Here is a 24,287-nt window from a genome sequence, read left to right as displayed (position 1 = left end):
AAATAATTTTGTTTTTGTTTTTCATTACCGCTTTGACTACAAAAACATCCGATTATTTTGATAAAGAATCTTGCATTTTAAGACATACAGGTTCCTTCCAATGCATGTTTATAAGATTGAAAGCTTGAAATCTTATTTGGAAGGTTGAGTGACCCAAGTGTTGAAATCTTGACACGCCTGGGGCACGGTTTTATCTGACGGTCTGTTTTGCAGGAATTGTTAGATATTCTTCACTCACTTGCAGGTTGTGATGTGGAAGCTTTGTAATAGATCCCCAGAGAGTTCGCTCAGGCTCAGGGACGAGAGAATATGAAAGAATGACGAAGACGTTGAGACGTACGACGATCTTTGGAGTTAATCAAGAAGACTCTTCAAAGTCGAAAGATTTGAAAGTATGCAATTCCCCGCAGAGTTCGACCAGGGACGAAGGAGGAACGGAGAGAAGACGTTGAGACGTACGACGATCTTTGGAATTAATCAAGAAGACTCTTCAAAGTCGGAAAATTGAAGAATGCATAAATCCCAGGAGTACGTCTCTCGTCGAGCGCGGAGCAATTTGGAATACAAAATGATGGAGCAGAAAAGGTCCAGACGAGTCTGGGAGTTCTCCAAAGTGGAAAGCCGATATGAGTATTGGAGGTAGACACCATGGTTCGACGAGTTGACGGGTGTTTTTATACCAACTATTCTCATTTCCCAGCTAAGTCCCCAAGCAGAGTTATAGGACTAGCTCCCCAGCAGATCCAATGTCTGTGACTTCTCCAGCCGAGTCAGGATGGTTATTCCTGGCGGGTTTACGACGATGTTTCCTCAGCAGCCAGGCCAGAAGGTTGTTATCCCCGAGTGGAGAGGGTCTTTTTCAATGACATATTTCTCCAGCAGTGTTCATCCTACCAGTGGATTGAACGAGTTCCCGTAGTGGACGGATTTTTGCATCCCCAGCTGAGTTGATGCTACCTATGGATTGCATGGGTAATCCCCAGCGGAGTAGTATGCGGTTCCCTAGCAGGGTCAAGATGGTTATCTCCAGCAGGTGATGGTTTAGTGCTTCCCCAGTTGAGCCTGGAGGTTGTTATTCCCCTAGCAGAGTCTCTGTGAGTGTTTCCCCAGCGAAGTCCACGGGTATCTGTGAGGGTTTTCCCGAAGCGGAGTCAGGATTGGTATCCCCAACAAGTCAAAGGTTGGTGTATCCCCACAGAGTGTTGGTAGTGCTTATCTCCAGCAGTTTCTCGAGTGGATTGGGTGCAAAAGAGGTTCTTCCCCAGCAAGGGTTGCCTTATTCCCAGCAGCAGTGTTATTCCCCAGCAGGGCGGAAATCCGAGTGGTGACGAGTTCCTCAGCAAAGATTCTCGTGTTCCCCAGAAGAGTCCCTTGAGGGGGATGTTTTTGTTTTTCATGCATTCATCATGGAAAAAATAACATGGCATATTGCATAGAAAAATAAATAATCGCGTAGCATTTCCATAATTGTGGAGCATTACGCTGAAAAAATCAATCATTCATCATGGCAAGCATAAGCTAGTCTCAAGCCGTGGTTACCGTTTGAGAGGTGGTTTTTCCCAAAGGTGAAGAGGTGTTACTCCGAGGAGTTCAGCATCGTGATTGAATCAAAGGTGTTTCCCCAGTAGTGCGATACTGGAGTAATTGTTTTCCGTCGAACAGAGATGGAAAGGTTATGCGATCGGCGCAATTCAAGCCGTGGTTACCGCTTGGAGTTTTGGTTTCGCTGGATGGTGAAGATGTTACTCTGAGGAGTTTAGCATCACGACGTCAGATCAACAATGTTCCCCAGTAGTGCGATATTGGAGGAGATGTTTCCGTCGGACAGAGATGGAGATAAAATCAGAAGACGTTGCGCGATCAACGCGATTTTCGGGGTTCAATCAGAGAAGAGTATATGCTGAGGCATTTTCGGGGTTCAAATGGAGAAAAGGAGATACTGAGGTATTTTCTGGGGTTCAAATGGAGATGGAGTTGAAGATTATATCCGGGATGAGGTCCTCAGGATTATCTTCTGTTCATGTGTCACCGTAGACTCGGGCTGAGGCCAATGGAGGTCGTTATAGGTGTCTTCTGAGGAAGAGATACACATGCTACCTTCCTTTGTGAAGGCTTACCCTCTGACATGTCGCCCTCAGAGTGGTTGAGTGTTATTTCCGATGTTGCCAGCGGAATTATCACGAGAGATTGGAGAAAAGGAGATGCTGAGGCATTTTCTGGGGTTCAAATGGAGAAAAGGAAATGTGGATACATTTTCTGGAGACGGGGTTCAAGCGGAGAAAGGGAGATGTTGCGACATTTTCTGGAGAATGGGGTTCATTCTGGCGATCGAGAGTTATCGTCAGGCGACTGGGGTTCAAACTGGAGATGGGGTTCATTATTTTGGCAAAGAAGGAGTGCTGAGGCATTTTCCGGGGTTCAAGTGCAGAGATCTGAGGATCGTTTGCGCAGAGGAAATTTCGGGGTTCAAGAAAAGAAAAAAAGAAAAGAAAAAAAAGAAAAAAGAAAAAAAAGAGAATGATAATCCTGAGTGGATGTGTGGTGCTCAGACCATGGTTATCCCTGTGCTACCATTTATTTTGGTATCCAGGTCGACGGTTTCGAGTCTGTTTCTTCGCCGATGCTGACAGGCGTTGTTAATTATTATCTCATCAGAGTGCAAATTGTTCGTCTGTTCTTGGTATTCAATCACTCTTCATCCTGATCATCCGAAAGCCGAGGCTATTTCGTATCGACAGGTTCACAGTGGATTGAATAGGGGCAGCTGTAACACCTCAAAATTTGCCCTCCTCCCTTGGGACTAGCATTAACATATTTGCATTTTCATTTTAGGTCATTAGGCATTTTCATATTGCATATCATGTGGTTACATTGTGCAAGCCATCTTCCCAAGTCTTGATCAGAGGATGAGGAAGTCAGAAAGTGTATGCCTAGGGTTTACTGATTGATCATGGGCCATCTGAGGATTGGGCTGTGAATTAGGGTTTCATGATTCTCAATGGATGTTGGTCTCCATGTTGATTGAATTGATGCATCATCATCATCATGGTTGGATGTCATCAGAAGATTGAAGAAGATTCCTTGAGATTAGGATTTTGACCACTGGTCAACCCTAATCAGCTGTATTGGGCCAATCAGGGCTGGATCAGGAGAGGGGGTTTGTGATGGATATGAGGTTCATTTTGTGATTATATTGTGCTTATTGAGGCTAGGGTGTCACCCTTGAGCCATTTCAGTTGGAAATTGGGGTTCAAATTGATCTATGCATTGCCAGATTCATCTATCAGATGAAAAGTCAACTGTGGTCAACTGTACATGATCTGGTGGATTTGGAGGTGGAAACAAGTTAGACACACTTCATTCATGTTGGAACAAGTGTTGAATGACATTGCAAAGCTTAAAAATGAAGAAAATCAAGTCAGGACAAAAACTGCCAAAAATGGAAAGTGACTTGTAGCTGAAGTTTCCAAAAATGGAAAGTTTTTGACCTCAAAAACAGAAGTCCAAGGAAGCTTCAAATGAAAAATTGTTCAACATGACAGATGTAGGTCTTGTTCTCACCTTTCCAAAAAGTCCAAGAACTTGAAAATCCAATGTACGGTTTGCAAAATATGGCTCAGTGAATTTCAGAAAAGATCCGTAATCAGGAGGCCATAACTACCACATACTTTGTCCAAATTGCAAGTTCTTTATATGCACAAACTCCATTTGACATGTACTTTGAGGGTGCATCATTGGATTTGTTCAAAAATGGCCAAGGCAAAAAGTCACTTTTCAACTGGACAGCTGAATTGGACCAGGGGCAAAATTGTCCAAAAGTCAAAATATTGGGAATTTTTGAATGGGACTTTTTCCAACACCTCAGGAATGGCATTTTAAGTGTGTTTGAATATTCATTTCATGGTTAATGCACATGGTTTGAGTTTTGGCATGAAAAATGAAATGGTTAAAAATGGATACTTTACATACACATAGTGAAAATGAGATTTAAGCAACCAATTGCAATGGGAATTGTTTCTACACTTCACATATGGTGTTTTGGACATGTTGGAACCAATTTTGAGCTGGCATGTGCTGTCATTGTGAATTGGCTATTTTGCCCTCATTTGCAAAAATTACATTATCACTAATTATGCCAAATTGGTTAATTCCATGATTAGTGATCAATTAAGCACACATATATATTCTAAATCCTTGCCTAATCATAACAGAAAAACACTTTTCCCAAGATTGGATCTAGATCTCTCACATTCTCTCCATTTTCATCCAAGAACACAAACTTTCATTTCCAAAATTCTTGACCAATTCTCAACCAAACTTGAAGATTTCTTTTGCATTCATCTTCTATAATCATTGCCTTGGACTGTTTTTGGAGATTGGAGTGAGAAGCTTGGCCAATCGCAACTGTCCATAACCACATCAACAATGGTGAATTCGAGTTTTGAGTTCTAGAAGCAAAGGCAATCGAAGCAAGCACCTCCATTCACCTTCTCCATCCTCCTAGTGTTGCTGTTTTCACGATTTGAGCTCTAAAAGCATTACAATCGCGACTGCCATATCCAAGTAAGTGAAAATTCGAACCTCATGAAAAGCTTGATTGTTATGTGCATTCTATAGTGCGTTTGATGTAGATTACGATGATGTATTTAGAATTGCAAACGGATGACTGTGGTGTGAGAAATCTAGATTTGAAGATAAGAACATAAACCCTAAGTGAGTCGATTCGTTCGATTTAGGAGCTTTTAGCCAAAAATAAGTTGATATTCGTGATCCTTAGGCTTAGACGGTTCTAACGGTTATTTGTTTGCTCGTTTTGGTGATGATTTGAGAAACTCGTGTTCTTGGATGTTCTTGAATTTTCTGGACTGAAGAAGATGATATTCATGTGTTTGATCTTGTTTTTCATTCAAATTTTTGAAACTCATGTTTCCCTCCCCCGCCAATTATTATTACTCATAATTTTCTGATATTTTGTTTAATTATTAAAAAATTCATATGACCTTTAAAAAATCGTAAAAAATAGTAAAAAAATCCAAAAAATATGGAAATTTTTTCTATAGCTTCCTTGGTGAGTGTAGGTTTTTTTTGACCTATTGGTCAAAGTTGTGCTTGGGGAATATTTTATTTGACCTAGGGTTTTCCGATGTATGTCCATTTTTGATACATTTTTGCAATTTGATCATGAAATACTCATATCATAAAATAAATTCTTGAAACTTTTTGTGGTGGTTCTTGACTCTTTGAGGATTATTTATATGTAAATTTCGTGAATTTTGGATACCTGGTTAGAGAGCAGCAAATTCTGGAACTTAGGTGTGACAATTTGTGTCACACCTCATTATGTCAACTTGCAGGATTTTTTTGAGTGACCTATGCATGTTGGAATTGGCTGAAATTTTGCATGATGAATTGTTGATATGTTAGGATGTTGTATGAATTTTTGTAGAATTTTTCACTGTATTTTCAATTTGATCATGATTTTTCATTTCTGGTGATTGAAATTGCAAGCTCATGTGACACATGTTAGTAGATTGATTGGGAAATCCTCATATTGTATTGTATGGCCATGAAATTTGATATACATGAACTAGACACATGTTAGGACCTCCCTGTTTTGGTCTCATCCATTTCTTTTTTGTTTTCATTGAGTTATGAATTTTTGAAGTGGATGTATGCATTGATGTTGTGAATTGAAGCATGTAACTGTGTCTGTTTTTGTTGATTTTCATTAACATGGTTCCATTTGCCCAATTGAGCTCAAATTTGACATGGTAGACCTTGAATCCCCCCTGTTTAGGTATAATTAATTTGAGAATTTTTGGATGTGTTTTGGTATGGATTTGAATGCAATACTTCTCATTGTATGCTTGGTGGTTCATTTGACCTCATATGGATTGTTTTGTGCATGAATTGAACATGATGGATGATATAAACATGAGACCAATGATGTTTGCTCTTGTTTGATGTTAATTTGATGTTGGTTGGTGGATACCTTGCTGTTTTAACTTTTTTCTTGCTTTGGGACCCTAGGCTTGGCCTAGTGGTCTAGTTGCTAATATTTGCTTGATTTTTCAGGATTAAAAAGCAATGCACATGGAGATTGATTCAAATCAATTTTAATTGATGTTGCGGATGTTTGTACACTAACATAACATTGTTTTGTAGGTGTTGGAGTTTGGATTTAAGCCTTGAGCTTGCCTTGTGTTGTGTATAGTTTGACTGTTTAACTGTTTGCTGTACAATTTGTCTGATTGAATACTGACTGAGTTTGATTGTTTCCAGGTACTTTAGTTGCTCAGTTCCTTGTGAACCATTGCTTTGCTTTGCTTAAGCAACTTGCATTTGAGGTATAACCTTCTTACTTCATGTAGTCTGGAGACCCGGCTGTTACCGGGCCGGGCAAATTGTCTGAAGTCCTCCTTAAGAGGCAATGCTTGTGTATGTTTATTTTTAAGCCCAAGCAGGAAAAGTCCTTCAAGTAAGGCAATTGGTGGAAGGTAGGGGCAAGCAACCTGTCCCCCACTATTCAGTTGAGTCTTCTCCTTGCTCCCATTACATGGTTGTAGCATTGAGATCAAAAGCCCAAGATCTGTTGTGTCAGAGTCATCGAGTATAGAAGGGTTCCCCTATTCTGGACCCATGCTCATTTGTCAGCTCTCCCTGGTTAGGGATATGAGCTGTGAGGTCTGATCCTCACTTCATCCTTTCATCTGCTTCACCTTAGCCTCGAAATGGCAAGGTTAAGAGCAAACACAGCCTGTACAGACGATTGCTTAGGCAGTCAAACCTGATTGATTGAGCCCCCTTGTTTGGCTATAGTGCGTGTTATGTGGATATCTGATTGACATGCTTGTTTGAGATACCTGTTCTCATTTGATGATATATGATTGTATGCTTGTGTGCTAGCTTCTTTCCTGGTTAGGTTAGTTTGCTTATGCAAGTAGGATAGAAAACCGAACTTAGGGTTAACTTTGCATGACAACATTAGGCTCGAGTCTCAGCTCCCTAGTGTCGTGTTTTTCCCTCTGTTTCTGGTTAGGAGAGAGTTTCTCCCCTGTTTAGGGGAACTACATCGCCCTGATTCTCGTGCCAGACGAGGTATGTAGGCAGGTGGTCGTGCGAGACCACTCCGGGCAACCTTTTTCTTTTTTTTGCGTGTGTTTACTTGTTATCTGATTGTGTTTTGGCTCGGATGCCGACGTAAGCCCAGTGATTGGCAGTCGGGCTCCACGTTTGCCCCTTTGAGTGCGTTTTGGTTCGGATGCCGACGTAATTCCATCCAGTGGTTGTCGGGCTCCATGTTTGCCACCCTTGCATGTTTGTGTTGTTTTGTGTTGTTTGGCGTGCGTAAGCCGAACTACAGTGGCTCTGATTCTTGTTCCAGACAAGATATGTAGGCATAAGGTGCGATACCTTATCGAGCTCCCTTCTCTAACCCCACCTGCGTTCCCCGTGCGTGTGTGTGATGTTTAGCAACCTATTTTTATTTCTAGGACGTGGATCCCGTCGAGTACGACGGACGTGAGGGGTGCTAATACCTTCCCCTTGCGTAACCGACTCCCGAACCTTTTCTCTCTGGTCGCGAGACCATGTCTTTCCAGGTTTCTCTGAGCGTTTCCTTTCCCTATCTTGGGATAAATAACGTTTAGTGGCGGCTCTGTGTGTTTTTATTTTTAGGCTCGCCGGTTGATTTTTCGCAGGATGCGACAATATGCGATGAAATATTGTCTGTCATTGGCGACAATCCATCATTAAAGATGAGTATAATAATCTCGCATATTAGGGCAGAGTATGAGTATACTCCATCATATAGGAAGACATGGATAGCTAGGACAAAGGTTGTTGAAAAGGTGTTTGCCAATTGGGAGGAGTCTTATAAATAACTTCCAAAATACTTGTTGGCTCTAAAATAATATGCTCCCGGGACTATTGTCAAGTTGGAAACATTACCCGCGTATACACCAGACGGTACGTGTGCTGTTGGAAATGGAATATTTCACCATCTCTTCTGGGCGTATCAACCATGCATCATAGGTTTTTCTTTCTGTAAACCAATTATACAAATTGATGGTACATGGTTGTACGGAAAATACAAAGGAACGTTACTGATGGCAGTGGCACAAGATGGGAACAACAACATTTTTCCAATCGCCTTTTCCCTAGTTGAAAGGGAGACTGTTAGGGGATGAAGTTTTTTCCTAAGAAATCTCCGATTGCACGTTGTACCTCATCCTTACTTATGTTTGATCTCCGACAGACACCCTTCAATCATCAGTGCATATAATAACATTGATAACGGCTGGCAAAATCCTCCTTCGACGCATGTGTTCTGTATTAGACATATTGCTCAGAATTTCATGCGGGAAGTAAAGATAAGATGTTGCGGAAGAAGGTTGTCAATACAAATTACGCATTATTAGAACCTTGTTTCAAATACCATCTCATGGAAATAAGATTGTCAAATGAAGATGCAGTATGATGGATAGATAGTATTCCATTGGAAAATTGGACTAGGGCATACGACAACGGTCAGCGTTAGGGCCACATGACAATAAATCTTGTGGAATCTATGAACTCTGTCTTCAAAGGCATCTGTAACCTACCTATAACCGCTTTGGTGCAAACAACATATTTCAGGCTAGGGGAGCTGTTTGAAACCAGACGCTCAAAATGGAGTTCAGTGTTGCAATCTGGACAGTTATTCAGTGATGCTTCAATGAAATTCATTAGACATGAAGCTGCCAAAGCAAACAGACACGTGGTTATGGTCTTTGACCACACTAAAGGTTGGTATAATGTTGCCGAGTCCATGGATCACAATGAGGGCATGTCGACGGGATAATACAGAGTCGAACTAGATAGAGGTTGTTGCGACTGCGGAAAGTTCCAAGCCTTTCGTACCCCCTGCTCCCATGTAATTGCGACATGCTCAAAGGTTCAAAGAGATCCATCATACTTGCTATTTGAAGTTTACAAAGTCGTTAGCCTTTCAAATGTTTATAAAATTAGTTTTTCTATAGGATTATTGGCCAGAATATCAAGGGGACATCGTCTGGTACAACGAAGTTATGTGAAGGAAGAAAAAGGGTCGCCCAAACAGCACCCGAATTCGAACCGAAATGGATACGGCGAACAAAATGGTTAGACTATATAGTTCATTCCGTCAGCCAGGTCACAATCATAATAACTGTCATAGTGTTGGAACGAGCACAACCAGGTAAATTCACATGTACCTCTATTGCAATATATGAAAAACTAAATTTATTTCATATTAGACGTCTGTGACAAAAGTACCATTACATAAACAGTAACACAAATAATTATAACAAATACAATACAAGAACTATGTGATTACAACCATCAAAACAATTTTGAACATGTAATGCATCATCTTACGAGCGTCTTGGTCGGTCTTAATATCCATCCATTCGTGCACTTCTCTGTTTTGGTTGAACGTGGACATAAGTCATCGTATTCTTCTAATCCTTTCACCCTCTCCAATTTCTCCCTCTAACCAACTGTACAACGTCCGATTAAGACGTTCAAACGTATCTGTGTTCCAAAGTCGAATCCGTACCGGAGCCGCAACGGCGGAAAATATTACATCAACATTTCGTTTCTAAATGTATGCAGACATTGTTAAAACAGAGAAACTTGAAGGTGATGGTGGTTGAATTAGAGAAATTATGGTATTAGGAGATGATTTTGAGTGAAAACTATTGCATCCAATGCATGGTATTTATAGAGACTGAATATCAATTGTACATGACATGCTGACGCCTGAGGGATTGGCGCTCACATGAGAGAACATGCAGGCGCCAGATAAATTGGCGCCCACACTACAAGGCACACCTAGGCGCTAGGAGCATTGACGCCTCCTCATGAGGGCCAATGCATGCGCCAATAGCATTGCCACCTCCTCATGAGGAGCCCAATGCATGTAACAATGCTATTGGCGCCTCCTCTTAATGCTTTGGGGATGCGCCAATTCATCTGGCGCATCCTCTTCTAAACCTGATTATTTTGGTATTTTTTTTGAATTATTAGTTATTTTGCAAAAAAAATTGAAAAAAATGGTTATTTAAAAAAAAATCAAAATAGTGCATTAATTTTAATAAAAGTATAAAGTTAATTTTTTAATTGTTTTTTTCAATATATACTTTCTACAAATGAGTTTCTTATCTTGTGTCCCTAAGACACAAGTTAACATTATCCTTACTAAATTAGTCATATTAGTGTGTAGAAAGTACCGTAAAGAGTAATAATTAAAAGATTAACAATCATTTCTACATTGAAAAGTGAAAATAATAATATTTTAAAACAAATTTTATTTATAAAAACAACATGAAGTAGTGGAAGAATAACTTATTTTACTTCAGATTTCTTGATGAGAAATTAAGACATAATAATAGACCAATACGCAATGGATATAAAATTCATCACACTTGTAGGAACCTTGATGATCAACAACAAATATAAGACAGCAAATCGAACAAATAAAAACACAAGAATACAGATATTTTAACGTGGAAAAACACTCAATAGGAAAGTAAAAATCACAAGTCATCCAGATCAAAGAAATAGTTCCATTATAATCAATTTAAAGGTACAACAAAATCTTAAAGTGACTCACAAACTAGTGTTAACAACCATAAATCACAAACCAAACTAGCTTACAATTAAGAATCAAAAGTTGAAAAATATATCTCAAATCTACAGCTTCGGTACGAAGCAGATATCTCTCACCTCAGACCTTGTTTTGAAATTTTGAACGGTCAAAAGTTAGGTACGTGTGTTACGAACCTTTCCTCCAAATTTGAGCTTGATCCGACGGTTATCAAATCAGAGATTGTCTATTTAGTGAGTCTGGTTACGGAAAAACTAGAATGATTTTCTTTCCTCTTTTCTCTTTTGAACTCTTATTTTATCTTTATCTCTCTCAATCCTAAATTGATTCTCTCCACTTAAATAAGTGAGACAAATAAGCTAATCATATTTGGGTTTTTCTCCATATAGGAAGGGAACCTAAGCCCAACAAATCTCCCCCTCACAACTATATGAAAGAAACCGCTAAAGCGACGATATCACAACAAGTTTCAAATTTTCCTCTTGATAATGTTTTAGTCATCGTATCAGAATCATTATCTTTTGTATGAACTTTAACTAATTCTAACAACTTAGCATCCAAAATATCACGTATCCAATTATATCTCACATCAATGTGTTTGGACCTATTATGAAAAGTTGGATTCTTCCCAAGATGAATAGCATTTTGACTATCAACAAATAACATATATTTGTCTTGAACAAAACCAAGCTCCTGCAAAAAAAACTCTTTAACAATAGTAACTATTTGCATGCTTCGTTAATTGCAATGAACTCAGTCTCTGTAGTAGACAATGCTACACACTTTTACAATCTAAACTACCAAGCCACAACTCACACTACAAATTTAATCATGTAGCCCTAAGTAGACTTTCTGGAATCAATGTCTCCAGCCATGTCAAAGTAAAAGTACCCCACTAGATTAGGTTTATCATCTCCAAACTAAGCCTCGCAGAAGTAGTACCGTGAAGATACCTTAAAATCCATTTTACAGCATTTCAATGCTCTCTACCTGAATTTGACAAAAATCTATTGATTGTATCAACAACATATGTTATATCTAGTCTTCTATAAACCATTGCATACATCAAACTACCCACAACAGATACATAAGGAACACATTTCACATCAAAGGCTTCATCTTCACTTGAGGGAATTTGATTAGAACTCAACTTGAAATGAGTAGCAAGAGAAGTGCTTACTGCCTTAGAACTTTCCATGTTGAATCTTTACATCACTCTTTCAATATAATATTCTTGTGACATCCAAAGTTTCTTCTCTTTTCGGTCACGCATGATTCTAATGCCAAGAATCTGATTAGCTTCTCCCATGTCTTTCATGGCAAATGACTCGCCTAATTACTTCTTTAACCTATTAATGTTAGAAATATGTTTTCCTACAATAAGCATATCATCAACATATAACAACAGGATAATAAAGTTATCGTTAGAAAATTATCTAACATATATGCAATGATCTGAAGTAGTCTTCTGATATCCTTAATCACATATAACATACTCAGACTTCTTATACCATTGCCTTGGAGCTTGCTTCAACCCATATAAACTTTTTCTCAATCTACACACATGATCTTCTTTGCCTTTAACTTGAAAACCATTGTATTGTTTCATGTAGATCTCTTCGTCCAAATCACCATAAATGAAAGTCGTTTTCACATCCATTTGCTCAACCTCTAAATAAAGAGTAGCAACCAAAATCAACACGGTTCTAATTGATGATATTTACAACAGGTGAGAAAATATCATTAAAATCAACACCCTTTCTTTGACAGAAACCTTTCACTACTAATCTGGCTTTATATCTTGGAGACTTAGAGTTTCTCTCATGTTTAACTCTATAAATTCGTTTGTTTTCCAAAGCCATTTTTCCTTTAGGCAACTTCACTGTGTGATTATCATGCAATGATTTCATCTCATCATGCATTTCATCCAACCACTTTTTATTTTCATAACTTTCCATGGCCTCTTGAAAACACTCAAATTCACCCTCATCAGTCAAGGTCACATACTCATTAGAATTCTACCTTGTAGAAGATTGTCTTTGCTTGTTATACCTCCTAAGATTGTCTTTCCTGTTTCATATCAAACCATATTCATTATAAGTTGCTCTTTGATATTCTAGAATGATATTTAAGTTCTCTCTCACTTTGGTAAATTTACCAAGTGTATCATTCAAGTCTTCAATTTTATTTTCTAAAATCTTGCATTAAGCACACTTGAAATATTTATCATTTACCAAGTGTGTCTCTCTCTGAGAAGTTATATTTCTTTGATTAAACTTTCATTTTATATTTCAAGAGAAGAAATATTCTTTAAATAGAATAATTTTTTTAACTTGCTTGTTTCATCATTTAAGTTCATATGAATAGAGAAAAGTTCATCATACAAAAATTTAGATTTAACATTGTTTACTTCATTTTATTCTTGATTTTCTATGAGACAGATGTTGGTTTTGTCCTCTTTTTGATATTCATGCGAAATTTGAAGGATGTCCCACATTTCCTTAGCAGTATTATTACAGTGTGAAATACATAAAAACCCATTCATTCCTAAAAAAATAATGATGATAGCTTTAACTTTCAAACTGTATAACATTTTTTGTTTATCCTTTTTTTCCATAAATTTTTTGGTTTAATTCTCGTTATATCATTAACTCGATGATGGTAAACAAATGGATCCTTTTAGTAGAATCTCAAATATCACAATCCATCAATTCCGTAAATATTTTTGTTTTTCTTTCTCAAATAAACATATCCCTCACCATTGAAAGATGTGTGTTTGTTTAGGGAATCATTTGAAGTCATTCTACCTCCTAAGACAATCTTTAAACAGAAGTTGGATTCTTATGTCATTTGTTGAAAGTGACCACAAACACAAAAAGAGATGAATTGTGATAAAAAAAATATTTTCAAATTTTTAAAGAAAATTAATGATTTTACTTGATTGATGTTAATAAAAGAGATGAAGCAGGTATTAAGCACAGAAGAAGAAAAAATAAGTAAAGCAATATGGGAAAGAAAAGAAACATTTGAATTTATATTGATTTCGCCTTAAATTGCGCGGCCTACTCCAGTCCGCAATTATTTTCCCTTAAGATTTTCACTCCCAACAAAACTTTTACCATTGGATCAACCCACAACCTTCACCAAACTTTTACCCCGGTTTCACTTGTAACTTTTTATTATTAATTCAAAGCTACAAGAGAATATCACTCTTTTGATTCATAATTACCACCCAATCTGATATAATTAGAAATTACACAATCCCAACTCTTACCAAGTGTTTCGCTCTCAATGAACTAAATAATTATAAGTGTATATGAAGTTTCTAAGAAGAGAGTGAGAGTAAGAGCAAGAGTAATATTTCATATTTCTTATTTGTTTTGAAGGGAACACAAATTCTCCTTATATATTAAAAAAATTGATCAAGAAACGAAACAATTTTGAGCAAATTTGCATCATAATCTATTAGACAGCGACTCTAATCGATTATGAGCTACCAAATTAGGAAAGAATTTTTCAGATTCGAGACCTAATCGATTAGAAAGCATCTTAATGGATTATTGGGTGAGTTCACTCCATTATCGACTAGACAAGTGTCTTAATCGGTTAGAGAGCGAATTTTTACTTCCTAACATAATCGACTATTCTTTTCATAAAACTGTTTTTAAGAATATTTTGAAAATAAATGAAACTTAGAAAAAGTTATGAGTATGTATGCATTATCTTAGTACTTTGCGCGTACCCACACTTAATATTACAAATTAATGATCCTAAACAAATAAAAGTAACTAAAGCACATGATCACATGCGAGCTTGCATAATATTCAGTTCATTTAATGTTGCTTTTAACATTTGATTCTATTGCGATGAGAATATTTTCACTTTTTTATTTACTTCAATCCTTTTCTTTAGTTGACGATACTTTAAGGGGTATTAATTTGCATCTGCTAACAGGGATCCCCATGGAGATTTATCTATTCGGAGATCCGAAGTCAGAGATTTTTCCCTCCATGGAGACAGGGATGGAGGGAAAAGTTCCTCCGATGACACTTCAGGTGGGGATCGAGGAAGTACCCTTCGCCCTATTGATTCCCCGACCATATTATTTAACTTATATATATAATATATAATTATATAGTTTTATATGTTTTTTTATAAAAAATAATTAATATATTAGAAAATGAAGAGTCGTTAGTGGATACTGACATATATTGATCATTTTATTTTAATTTTTGTTTAACTGTATCGTTTCACTACCTATGTACCAAACCCTAGAAAATTGAACACAATACATACAATGTGCACATTGTCTCATGCTATTCTTTTCTCAATTCTTTTTTACTCATTCATTCCTCATCTCCTTTATTTTTTCATCATCATCATAATAACAAGTACTCTCAATTGTTCGTTCTCATCAACACAACAACAATTATCATTGTGGGTGACTTTATTTTTGCGTGTATGTTGCTTTGGTGAGGTCATTGTGTGAGATTTATAACTTTTATTTTCTTAGGCTTGTGCTTTTGGATATTTATTTTTTGATAGAAAAAGAAATATTAGCAAATACAAGTGCTTTTACATTTTTTTTTATTATTGACGTAAGATGTGTGTTTTTTTTAAAGAAAGATGCATAATATATGTGTCTTTTTAAAAAGGAAAAAAATAAAGAAATACTAGTGTCATAATTTTGAAAAAAAAGTATAGAAATTTTCTTAAGATTCGATTTTCGTAGATTTTCGTGGGATTCGCGGGAATCTCTGGGGATAGGGATATGAAAACTTTCCCACGTGGTGGAGATCGAGGATGGGGATGGGAAAAAAATTGGGGGTTGGGCAGGGAGTGGGGAATCCTCCTCCGCATATTCCATGCCTCGTTGACATCTCTAAATGTTTATGATCATTTTTCTTTATTCTCTTTGTCATCATCAAAATCTATTATACTTGTCAAACACATAAATTTACGAATCATTTTTCTATAAGGATACTTATGACAATTATAAATTAGTATAATCTTTAGTTGTAATAGATGGATGTCAAAACAACTTTCTTGTTTGAAGACTACTTGAAAATTTTGTTGAAAAAATTTTTGTTGGATTGAAATAAATTCCAAAGCAACTTTGTATGTTAAGATGGATTTTTTTAAGCATGGTTTTGTAAGAAGTAATTATGATAGCTGTGTAGAGAGGAATGAGAAAGTCACTTTTTACCCCTCTTGTATATGTTGATAATATTTTACTAGAGGTAAAATCGGTAGATTTAAAGAGATCTTAAATGGTAAATTTGAGATGAAAGATTTTGGTGAAGTAAAAAAATTAATTGTTAGGATTGTTAAAAAAAAAGTTGTTTTTACCTTAATCTAGTTACTTGTGGTGAAGCAACGTAGTAGAATGCAAGATGCTAAATCTATCTATCAATAATTTTTAACAAAATAAAACTTATTCACTTACATGCATGCAGTAGAGTAAAAGAAATAGTTTGGACAAAATATCTAAGAAACCGCATCCGAATGTTTGCATAAAACAACACAACCACTAGGCAAATTGAAATAACATGTCCTTACCAAACATATATTTTTGAAATTGTTCTTACTGTTTATTCTTCATAAATTATTCAAAGAGATAGGAAATAAGAAGCATAATAATGTGAATTCTAAAAAGGAGGTGATAGTCTCATTATGGCATAATGTCCTTCAAGCACATCATAGTTAGAATCCAACTCCAGCTTCTTTTTTTTGACATTATCAATCTTCTCGCGGGTTTGTATGGTCTTAGATGCTACATACTTAGCTTCTTCCAAAATTTCACTTCTCTTCTCTTTACATTTCCAGCAGGCATCCTCTAACTGTGACTTCTCTTGTTGAACCTTCCGCGCTTTTTCCTCGAGCAAAAAAATCTGCGCTTTAATATCTTCAATTTCAATATCCATGGCCTTAATCTTATCCTCACCAGCAATGATGGACTCTTCGAACTTCCTTATCTTGATTTTAGATGCTTGAAGCTTTGATATTGAATCTTTATGGTCCACATTAAGTTGTTGAAGAGTAACATTGCTCCGTTTTCCTTCGTCAATATTGACTGTGGCCTCATTAAAGATTGTGGTGAAATCAGCAATACCAGAACTTTGTTTCTCAGAAAGCTCATTAGCTCTAAAATTGAGTTTAAGTAGTAAAGCTTTCACCTCTTCTTCAAGGGTCACATCATTGGGTAGATTTTTCAGCAAGTTCCTCGAAAAAGCCAATTGCCTTAATTCATCAAGCAGCGTCTCAATCGACTCTTTCCTAATTTCAGTAGCTTCTGCTTGTGTTGAAGAGTGAGAAGCCTGTGAAGAACGACCGAGTTCATCCGATAAGAGTTTCTCCAAGATTTCCAGAGGGTCTTCTTCAAGGATTCTCTTATATTCAGAATAATCGACAGGAGAACATTCCGAAGTACTGCATTTCTTTAATTTTGAAGAGTCCTCTTCAATTCTTCTTAATGGCCCCTCTGAAGAAGAAGGCTTACTTGAAGAACTCTCAGCAGCCATTGAGGAATTTGGATTTAATTTGTTGGGAACATCTTTAACTGGTATTACCTTAATTACTTTATTGATAGACAATTCTACATCAGAACTTCCTCCTGTAGAATCTTCCTCCTTCTCAAATTGTTTTCGTTTGTTGGAAGAAGTTTCAGTTTCCTCTCCAGACTTCAAAGAAGTACTGTTATGAAGAATCTCAGATTTCATCGTTTCTTTGGAATTATCATCATCTTTCAAATTTTCTTTTTCTTGAGGATTGTCATGTGCCTGAACATCTTTAGAGACTACAGAAAAAGAAATGGTGAGTTTGACAGAAAAAAAATGACTATCTAATCAAAGGAAACAAAAGGATTAAATAATGGAGTATTGGATTGTAAAAGAAAAACAACGAAAGAAAGATAACATATAACATCTGTGAACGAATTTGAAAAGTTTCATACCAATTAAACAGTCATATGGACGGTAACAATTTTCATTCAAGTCCAACTTTTGGTTCTGTATGTAAATGCCTTCCTTGTCATCACCTATTTCATTTGATTCAATGTCAATGCCTTCTCCCTCATCATAGCCTTCACCTAATCTCTCAAATTCAATTTCCTGATACAACTCTAATTCTAAGCCCTTGTCTAAATTCCCTGTGCCTAAAACCCTCTTACTTTCTGAGTAGTAGATTGGACAAACGCCACACTCTTTGATACTTACAAGGCCGCCAAGTTCTCTGCCGCTACTTGTATAAGTTGTGATGTGGAATTTAAAAGAAAGCTTTTGTTCATCCCTTCCAAGTATGCTGTCAGAATGGTATGGATCATACCATACAAAAACGTGATCCATGTTCAAATTTGAAACCGGTTTATGATTCCAGCTAGACTTATATCCCACCTCCCTCCTTCCATCTTCCGAATAGCATTGACATAGGATTCCAACAAAGTATTCATGTTGTGTTATCTTAGATGGAGTAACAACAACTGAGAAAATGAAGCCCACCGAGTTGGAAATGTTGATAGTTACGGAGGAATATTTGGTTGATCGGTGTTTGAACTGACTTGGAACTCTGTGTCCTGGCAGACAAACCCCGGCGCTGTTATAATTGTAGCTGTGGGTTTGGTATCGGTACACTCTCACTAATACATTGTGAAAGGCAGCACTTTTCATTGTAAACATGGCATCTTCCGTAATGCGGGCAAGGGAGGGTCCATCAAATTCCATCTTAATACTATTCTGAAATGAAATGTATTTTTTCTGTCCAATCATGTTTATTGAAAAAGTCTTCAAAGTGGATACTGTCATTAACGAGGTGCAGTTGTCGGCTTGAAACTCTTTGATGCTTGAAGGAAGTTCTGGCAGACATCGAAGCTTACTGCAATTGTCTAAAGACTGTACTTCTAGCTCTGAGAGGTACATGATGCTAGCAGGCAACCCTTCCACACTGCTTCCATCTAGTTTCAATTCATGCAATGATGACAAGGAACTAATGTTTGCAGGGAGTTCAAACAAGTTACAACAGTCTTTCAAGTGTAATAATGTTAATGAGCCCAGACCATCAAAAAGGGCTTTTAACTTTGATTTAGTTACTACACTACACTTTGAAACCCGAAGTTCAGTAAGTGATCTCAAGCGAGACAATTCAATCGGTAGATTTGTTAGATTTAAACCTTCTAGATTCAACGAATAAAGCTTGTTCATACCACCGATTGATGGGTGCAATATTTCGATTCCTGTATTGCTTAAATCCAACCTTCTTATTGAATCTGAAGACAACGAAAACTCCTTCAGACTTAAGCAGCCTTTGACACTGAAATTTGCTAGAGATGTTAAATGCTTCTCACCCATAAGACTTTGCAATTTTGTGCACCTATCCAGTAGCAAAGTATCAAGTGTGTCCTTAGAAAAAGAAGAAGCCTGAACTTCACTTAAATTTTCACAGCCAGAAAGGCGCAACTGTTTTAATTTTAATGCCCTCGACAAATCAGGAAGGTCGATCAACTCTTTGCACTCACTTAGGTCGACTGCCTCTAAATTCACAAGTTCCTGTAATAATTCAAGAAGACATTTCAAATTTTATTTAAAATAGCCTTCCAAGCATCCATTTATTTTCGCACCATGCAAGGGAAGTAAACAAAACAGCATGGGAGGGCTAACATTATTAAATCATTTCTCTCATTTTCGTGTGCCTAAAAGTCGAAGAAAGAACCCTACAATCTAAATGAATTAGTGTAAGTGCACCGAACACATACCTGCATCCCGAACCAAAGATGTTCAATGTTGCTGTTTGGCAAACAAATCTGAATCAACTGGTCAGCACGAAAAGGTTGTGGGAGAGACTTCAAGGGATACCCGTTCCACTCAAGGTATGTCAATTTGTCAAAAAACGGCATAATATTTTTAGGAAGATGCACCGTGCCCAATTTCTTCTTACCCGAGGGAACGTGGAATTTAAGAAATCTTAATTTAGTCATCAAGTTGAATGTCTCAGCTTGAACATTTAAATCTAGTTTTTGAGACAAATCAAAAATTATTCCTTCCACTGCATCACTCCCCTGACAAATTGAAAGAAGTTACTACATTATCACAGCAAATCAACTATAATTTTTTTTAGAAAATTTAACACTCCATATATACCTTGTTTTTTCCAAGTACATCACAGATATCTTTAGCATCCCTCAGTCGGCTGCGCTTTCCTGGGTCTTTATTATGTTCTTGTCGAACTATATCAAAGGCCATCTTTTGTAGTAAGCCATGAATCTGTATCCTATTGCTGTTTGAAATGGATATAAGAGCTTTATCTTCTAGAATTTCTACTCCACTAGTTGCATTGAAACCAAAGGCATTTAGTATCCTTGTGACGAAATCTTTGTCTTCATCTTTGAAAAAGAATGCAATGTCTAGAAACATTTCCTTCTCTCGCCATGATAATCCATTGTAGCTTAGCTTTAGCACTTTCTGAATATCGGGGAAGGCTTCTCCATTGGTCTCGTAATCATTCAACTCAGATTCCCAAAATTTTGGTTTCTTGGAATCAAAATGTAAACCCAAAACTTTTAAAGCTAACGGAACACCTCCTGCATATTGAACCGCCCTTTCCGAGATATGCTCGTAACCCTCTCTAGGATGGCTTTGCTTGAAGGCTCCTAAGCTAAAAAGCTTTAGAGAGTCTTTAAGCTTCCATGGTGTGACCTCATATATCTCATCAACTCTTCCACTAAGCATATGTCTGTCTCTCGTTGTGATAATGAGTCTACTGTTAGGTCCAAGGTCATCAAGTATTCCACACAAATCATCTAATTGTGTAGCATTATCGACATCATCAAGTACAATGAAACTTTTTTTACCGCCGAGCCTCCTCTTGATGAATGTGTGTTGTCCATGAACATCCGATGCAGTAATCTCTCGCTTCAGTAGCTTACTAAGAAGCTTATTACGAACATACATTTGTCCAAACTTTTCTGATTCTTCGCTTATCTTTTCCAAGAAACATACATTATCATAATGGGCAAAGTTCTTGGCAAACATCTGTATGGCTATGGTTGTCTTTCCTATTCCACTCATGCCCCAAATTCCGATTCTTGGTATTGTTTTCAGTAATAATTCAATACGTTCATTGTCTTCATCAACTTTAACAAGGTTTTTCAGTTCATTAGGATACATGAGAGACAGCTTCTGCAAAACGTCTTCCACAACATTGTCTATGACTTGAGAATAATCCCTAGAAGAAAAAAGGAATAAACAAATTAAACTTAAAGGGGAATTTTAATTTACTAAGCTTCTAAAGGCTATAAGAACATGATTAACCCGTCAACGGGATCATTTGTGTTGGTGAACTGATCATGACAAGGAGACTAGTCTTTCAACATAAAATATAACTACATTCAGTTTGAAAAGACTACACAACATAAGAATGAATATACTTACCTGTATTTACGAGAGTCCCATCCAGATATATCCGCGGCTAAAGTGAGAGCAGCTCTCCACTCAGACACTTTGTCTAGATGGGATTTCCTGTTTTTGGCGAATTCTCTCTGGTATTTTGCGAAGGCTATCTGATAACTCTCTTTCTGATGACGTACATGTGATGGATCTACATCACAGAACACAGGTATAACTACCTGTCCATGAAGTTCTCTGCAGTGGAGTATATGGAGGAGTTCATCCAAGCACCACTTTGAGGTTGCATAGTTTTGTGAGAAAACTACAATAGACAGATGTGAGTCCTGGATTGCTTTGGCAAGAGCAGGTCCAACCTCATGTCCCTTTATAAGATTATAATCAATGTATGCTTCGATGTTTCTATAGGTAAGAGCTTGATGAAGCTGGGCAGTGAAGTTTGTCCGTGTGTCCTCTCCCCTAAAGCTAATGAATACGTCATACTTTTTGTGAGAGGTAGACATGTTTCATATAGCATTTGCAATTAGTTATCACCACTTTTTCAATGTTTTAGCTTGTGTTTGGTATAAACCAAGAAAGGGAAGATAAGAGAGCGGAGGGGTTTATAGAGAGAAAGAAAAGGAGTCGGGTTGCATACTCACGGCCACTTAGTGTTGACCTGAGTGCTTAGATCTGTCACAAACAAACTTACTTGACATAAATAAAACAGTGACAGAGAAATTCAAACATGAGGGTGGGTCCCGCAAGTTTTTTTTAACAGTTTTTTTAGTCTCTACAGAAGTGCACATGTCTTACAGTTTTTTTTAACAGTATATTGCCCATTGGCCAACTAGCATGCATCTTTTACCAACAAACTTGACAAGTTGGGGTTGTTAACTAATAATAGTTAAATTAAATATATTAAATATAAGACTAATAGAAGTTTAGTCAAAGAAATTTTAAAAAAAATAAGGAAGACAAGGGAAAAATACCTGTGTTGGTCCCCACCAAAACCTTTCTCGCTTTGACCAAACGGCCTGTAAGTGAAAATTCACAAAAAATGTATTTCACATTAATATGCTTTCCGGTAGCACTGGCCCCAAGCTTCTTCCGTTTGCAACAGCGACGCCGCTTCATACGGCACCCTATCCGTCGTTCGCACGCCACTTTTGTCTCATAAGTAAGCACAATGAACAAATGTATAAATTTTTTATTACTAAACCACTAAAATAGACTAATAATAAATATTTCAAAATATTTATAGTTTATAATTTTTGCAAGTAGTATTAGACAGAAATAAGGATGTTTCAAAATACGTAGTGTGTCTCAGTAATATCAACTTTTTCTCAAATTCAATTTTATTTTTTTGTTTTCATCATCATTGTGCAGCAATACAATCTTGCAATCAAAGTTGAAAGATTCACTCGAGTGAAGAGTAAAGAACAAGTGGAAATTTCATTGATTGATTGAATCTTGTTCATTAAGATTGATTCGGAATTACTCAATTTTGAGTTTAATTCCAACATCTGCTATCTACAGCACTGGCTGATGGTGATGAATAATTCAAACAGACATTTTCCGACGAGTCTCCCAATTTTGAAGAATTCGAATTATGAGAATTGGTGCAAGCAGATAAAGATGGTCTTTTGTTATCAAGATCTTTGGGATCTTGTGAAGGATGGAATGATATCACTTGCAACAAACGCCGACAGATGAAGAAAAGGCTGCACACAAAGAATTGAAGAAGAAAGAGTATAAAGCTCTCTTTATAATCCATCAATGTGTTGATTCTGATAATTTTGAAAAGGTTAGTGATGTTGAATCAGCGAAAGAAGCATGGAAAATTCTAGAAAAATCATTTGGAGGCGGAAAATGGGTGAAAGAGGTGAGGTTACAAATGTACAAAAGAACGTATGAATTGCTTCAGATAAAAGACAATGAAAGCATAACTGATTTTTTCACTAGGGTTACAAAATTGGTGAATCAAATCAATGTATGTGAAGAAGTGTTGACATCAAGATCGGTTGCTTCAAAGATCTTGTGATCATTGACTCCAAAGTTCGACCACGTGGTAGTAGCCATAGAAGAGTCGAAAGATTTGTCAGCATTGACAAAGGAAGAGCTTCAAGGGACGCTTGAGTCTCATGAACAAAGAATGGCTGAAAGAGTTGCATGCAAGTCAAAGAATGATATGGCTTTGCAGGTCCAATCAGCAAGAGAAAAGAAAGACAAAGGGAAGTGGCTCGACAACAAAAGTATAGGAGGTTACAACAATTCGACTAGTCGAAATTAGCAAGAAGGAGGTTGATCGAATCAGAGCAGACCCTCATACCAAAGTAACCAAAGAGATGACGTTGCAGGTAGAGGAAGAGGCGGTGGTCGAAAACCTGACAAAAGTCGCATTCAGTGTTTCAATTGTCAGAAGTATGGTCACTACTCTAGTGATTATCCTGAAAAACAAAAGAATCAAGATAATGATGCAAAGTTTGCAAAGCATGAAGAAGAAGAGATGTTGTTGATGGTCACAACAAGAGATGAAGAAATATTCCAAGACCAATGGTACTTGGACTCAGGATGCTCATCACACATGACTGGTAGGAAATATTGGTTTGTCAACATGAAACCCTTAATGAAGAACATGATAAAATTAGCAAATGACAATACTCTAGGTATTGGTGATGTTCTGGTTATGAGGAAAGATGGAAAAAGGTCAATAATTTTCAATGTATTGTACATGTCAGGCATGAAAAACAATTTGTTCAGCATAGGGCAGTTGATCGAAAAGAACTACAAAATGTCGATCAAAGACAAGATGATGAGAGTTCTCGACTTAAGTGGAAGGTTAATCTTGAAGGCACCTATGTCTCAGAATAGAACCTTCAGGATTGAACTTAATATGATGGAGCACAAGTGTCTTGCAATTGCAGCTAGCAGAGATGAATAAATATGGAACTATAGACTTGCCCATATCAGTTTCAAAGACATCAGAGATCTGAAAAGAAGAAATATGGTTTCAGGGTTACCAGAAATTGACATTTTAAATGAAGTGTGTGAGGAATATGTACAGGCGAAGTACCATAAGAACAACTTCAGCAAGGATGCAGGAAGCAAGTCGAAGGCAATTCTTGAAGTCATATACTCTAATGTGTATGGTCCTACCCAGGTGGATTTGATTGGAGGTAACAGATACTTTGTCACATTAACAGATGATTTCAGTCGAAAATTATGGACTTATCTGATCAAGAAGAAAAGTGAAGTGATCGAAGTATTTTCCAAGTTTAAATATA

The 24,287-nt window shown here is 37.0% G+C and overlaps 1 protein-coding gene across 1 annotated transcript; it reads right to left on the bottom strand.

The window, feature by feature from the left end:
- Positions 1–16,084: 16,084 nt before the first annotated feature.
- On the bottom strand, positions 16,085–21,839 carry LOC127076353 (disease resistance-like protein DSC1). Its single transcript, XM_051017978.1, has 5 exons — positions 21,049–21,839; positions 19,759–20,842; positions 19,374–19,676; positions 17,580–19,167; positions 16,085–17,423 (listed from the first exon to the last, which is right to left on the bottom strand). Exons 1-5 carry the CDS (start codon positions 21,522–21,524, stop codon positions 16,276–16,278), a joined length of 4,599 nt encoding a protein of 1,532 aa, XP_050873935.1. The 5' UTR covers positions 21,525–21,839; the 3' UTR covers positions 16,085–16,275.
- Positions 21,840–24,287: the final 2,448 nt, after the last annotated feature.

Source organism: Lathyrus oleraceus, chromosome 4 (assembly GCF_024323335.1).
Source record: "Lathyrus oleraceus cultivar Zhongwan6 chromosome 4, CAAS_Psat_ZW6_1.0, whole genome shotgun sequence".
Lineage (NCBI taxonomy): Eukaryota > Viridiplantae > Streptophyta > Magnoliopsida > Fabales > Fabaceae > Lathyrus > Lathyrus oleraceus.
This window is presented reverse-complemented; position numbering and strand designations above follow the sequence as displayed.

What these genes read in the sequence shown, in the direction of transcription:
- LOC127076353 (XM_051017978.1), bottom strand. Translation starts at nt 21,524, where the DNA reads ATGTCTACCTCTCACAAAAAGTATGACGTATTCATTAGCTTTAGGGGA. An exon ending in ATGTACTTGGAAAAAACAAG is followed by an intron (nt 19,677 to 19,758) that starts GTATATATGGAG and finishes TCAATTTGTCAG; the next exon opens with GGGAGTGATGCAGTGGAAGG. An exon ending in ATCTTTGGTTCGGGATGCAG is followed by an intron (nt 19,168 to 19,373) that starts GTATGTGTTCGG and finishes GAATTATTACAG; the next exon opens with GAACTTGTGAATTTAGAGGC.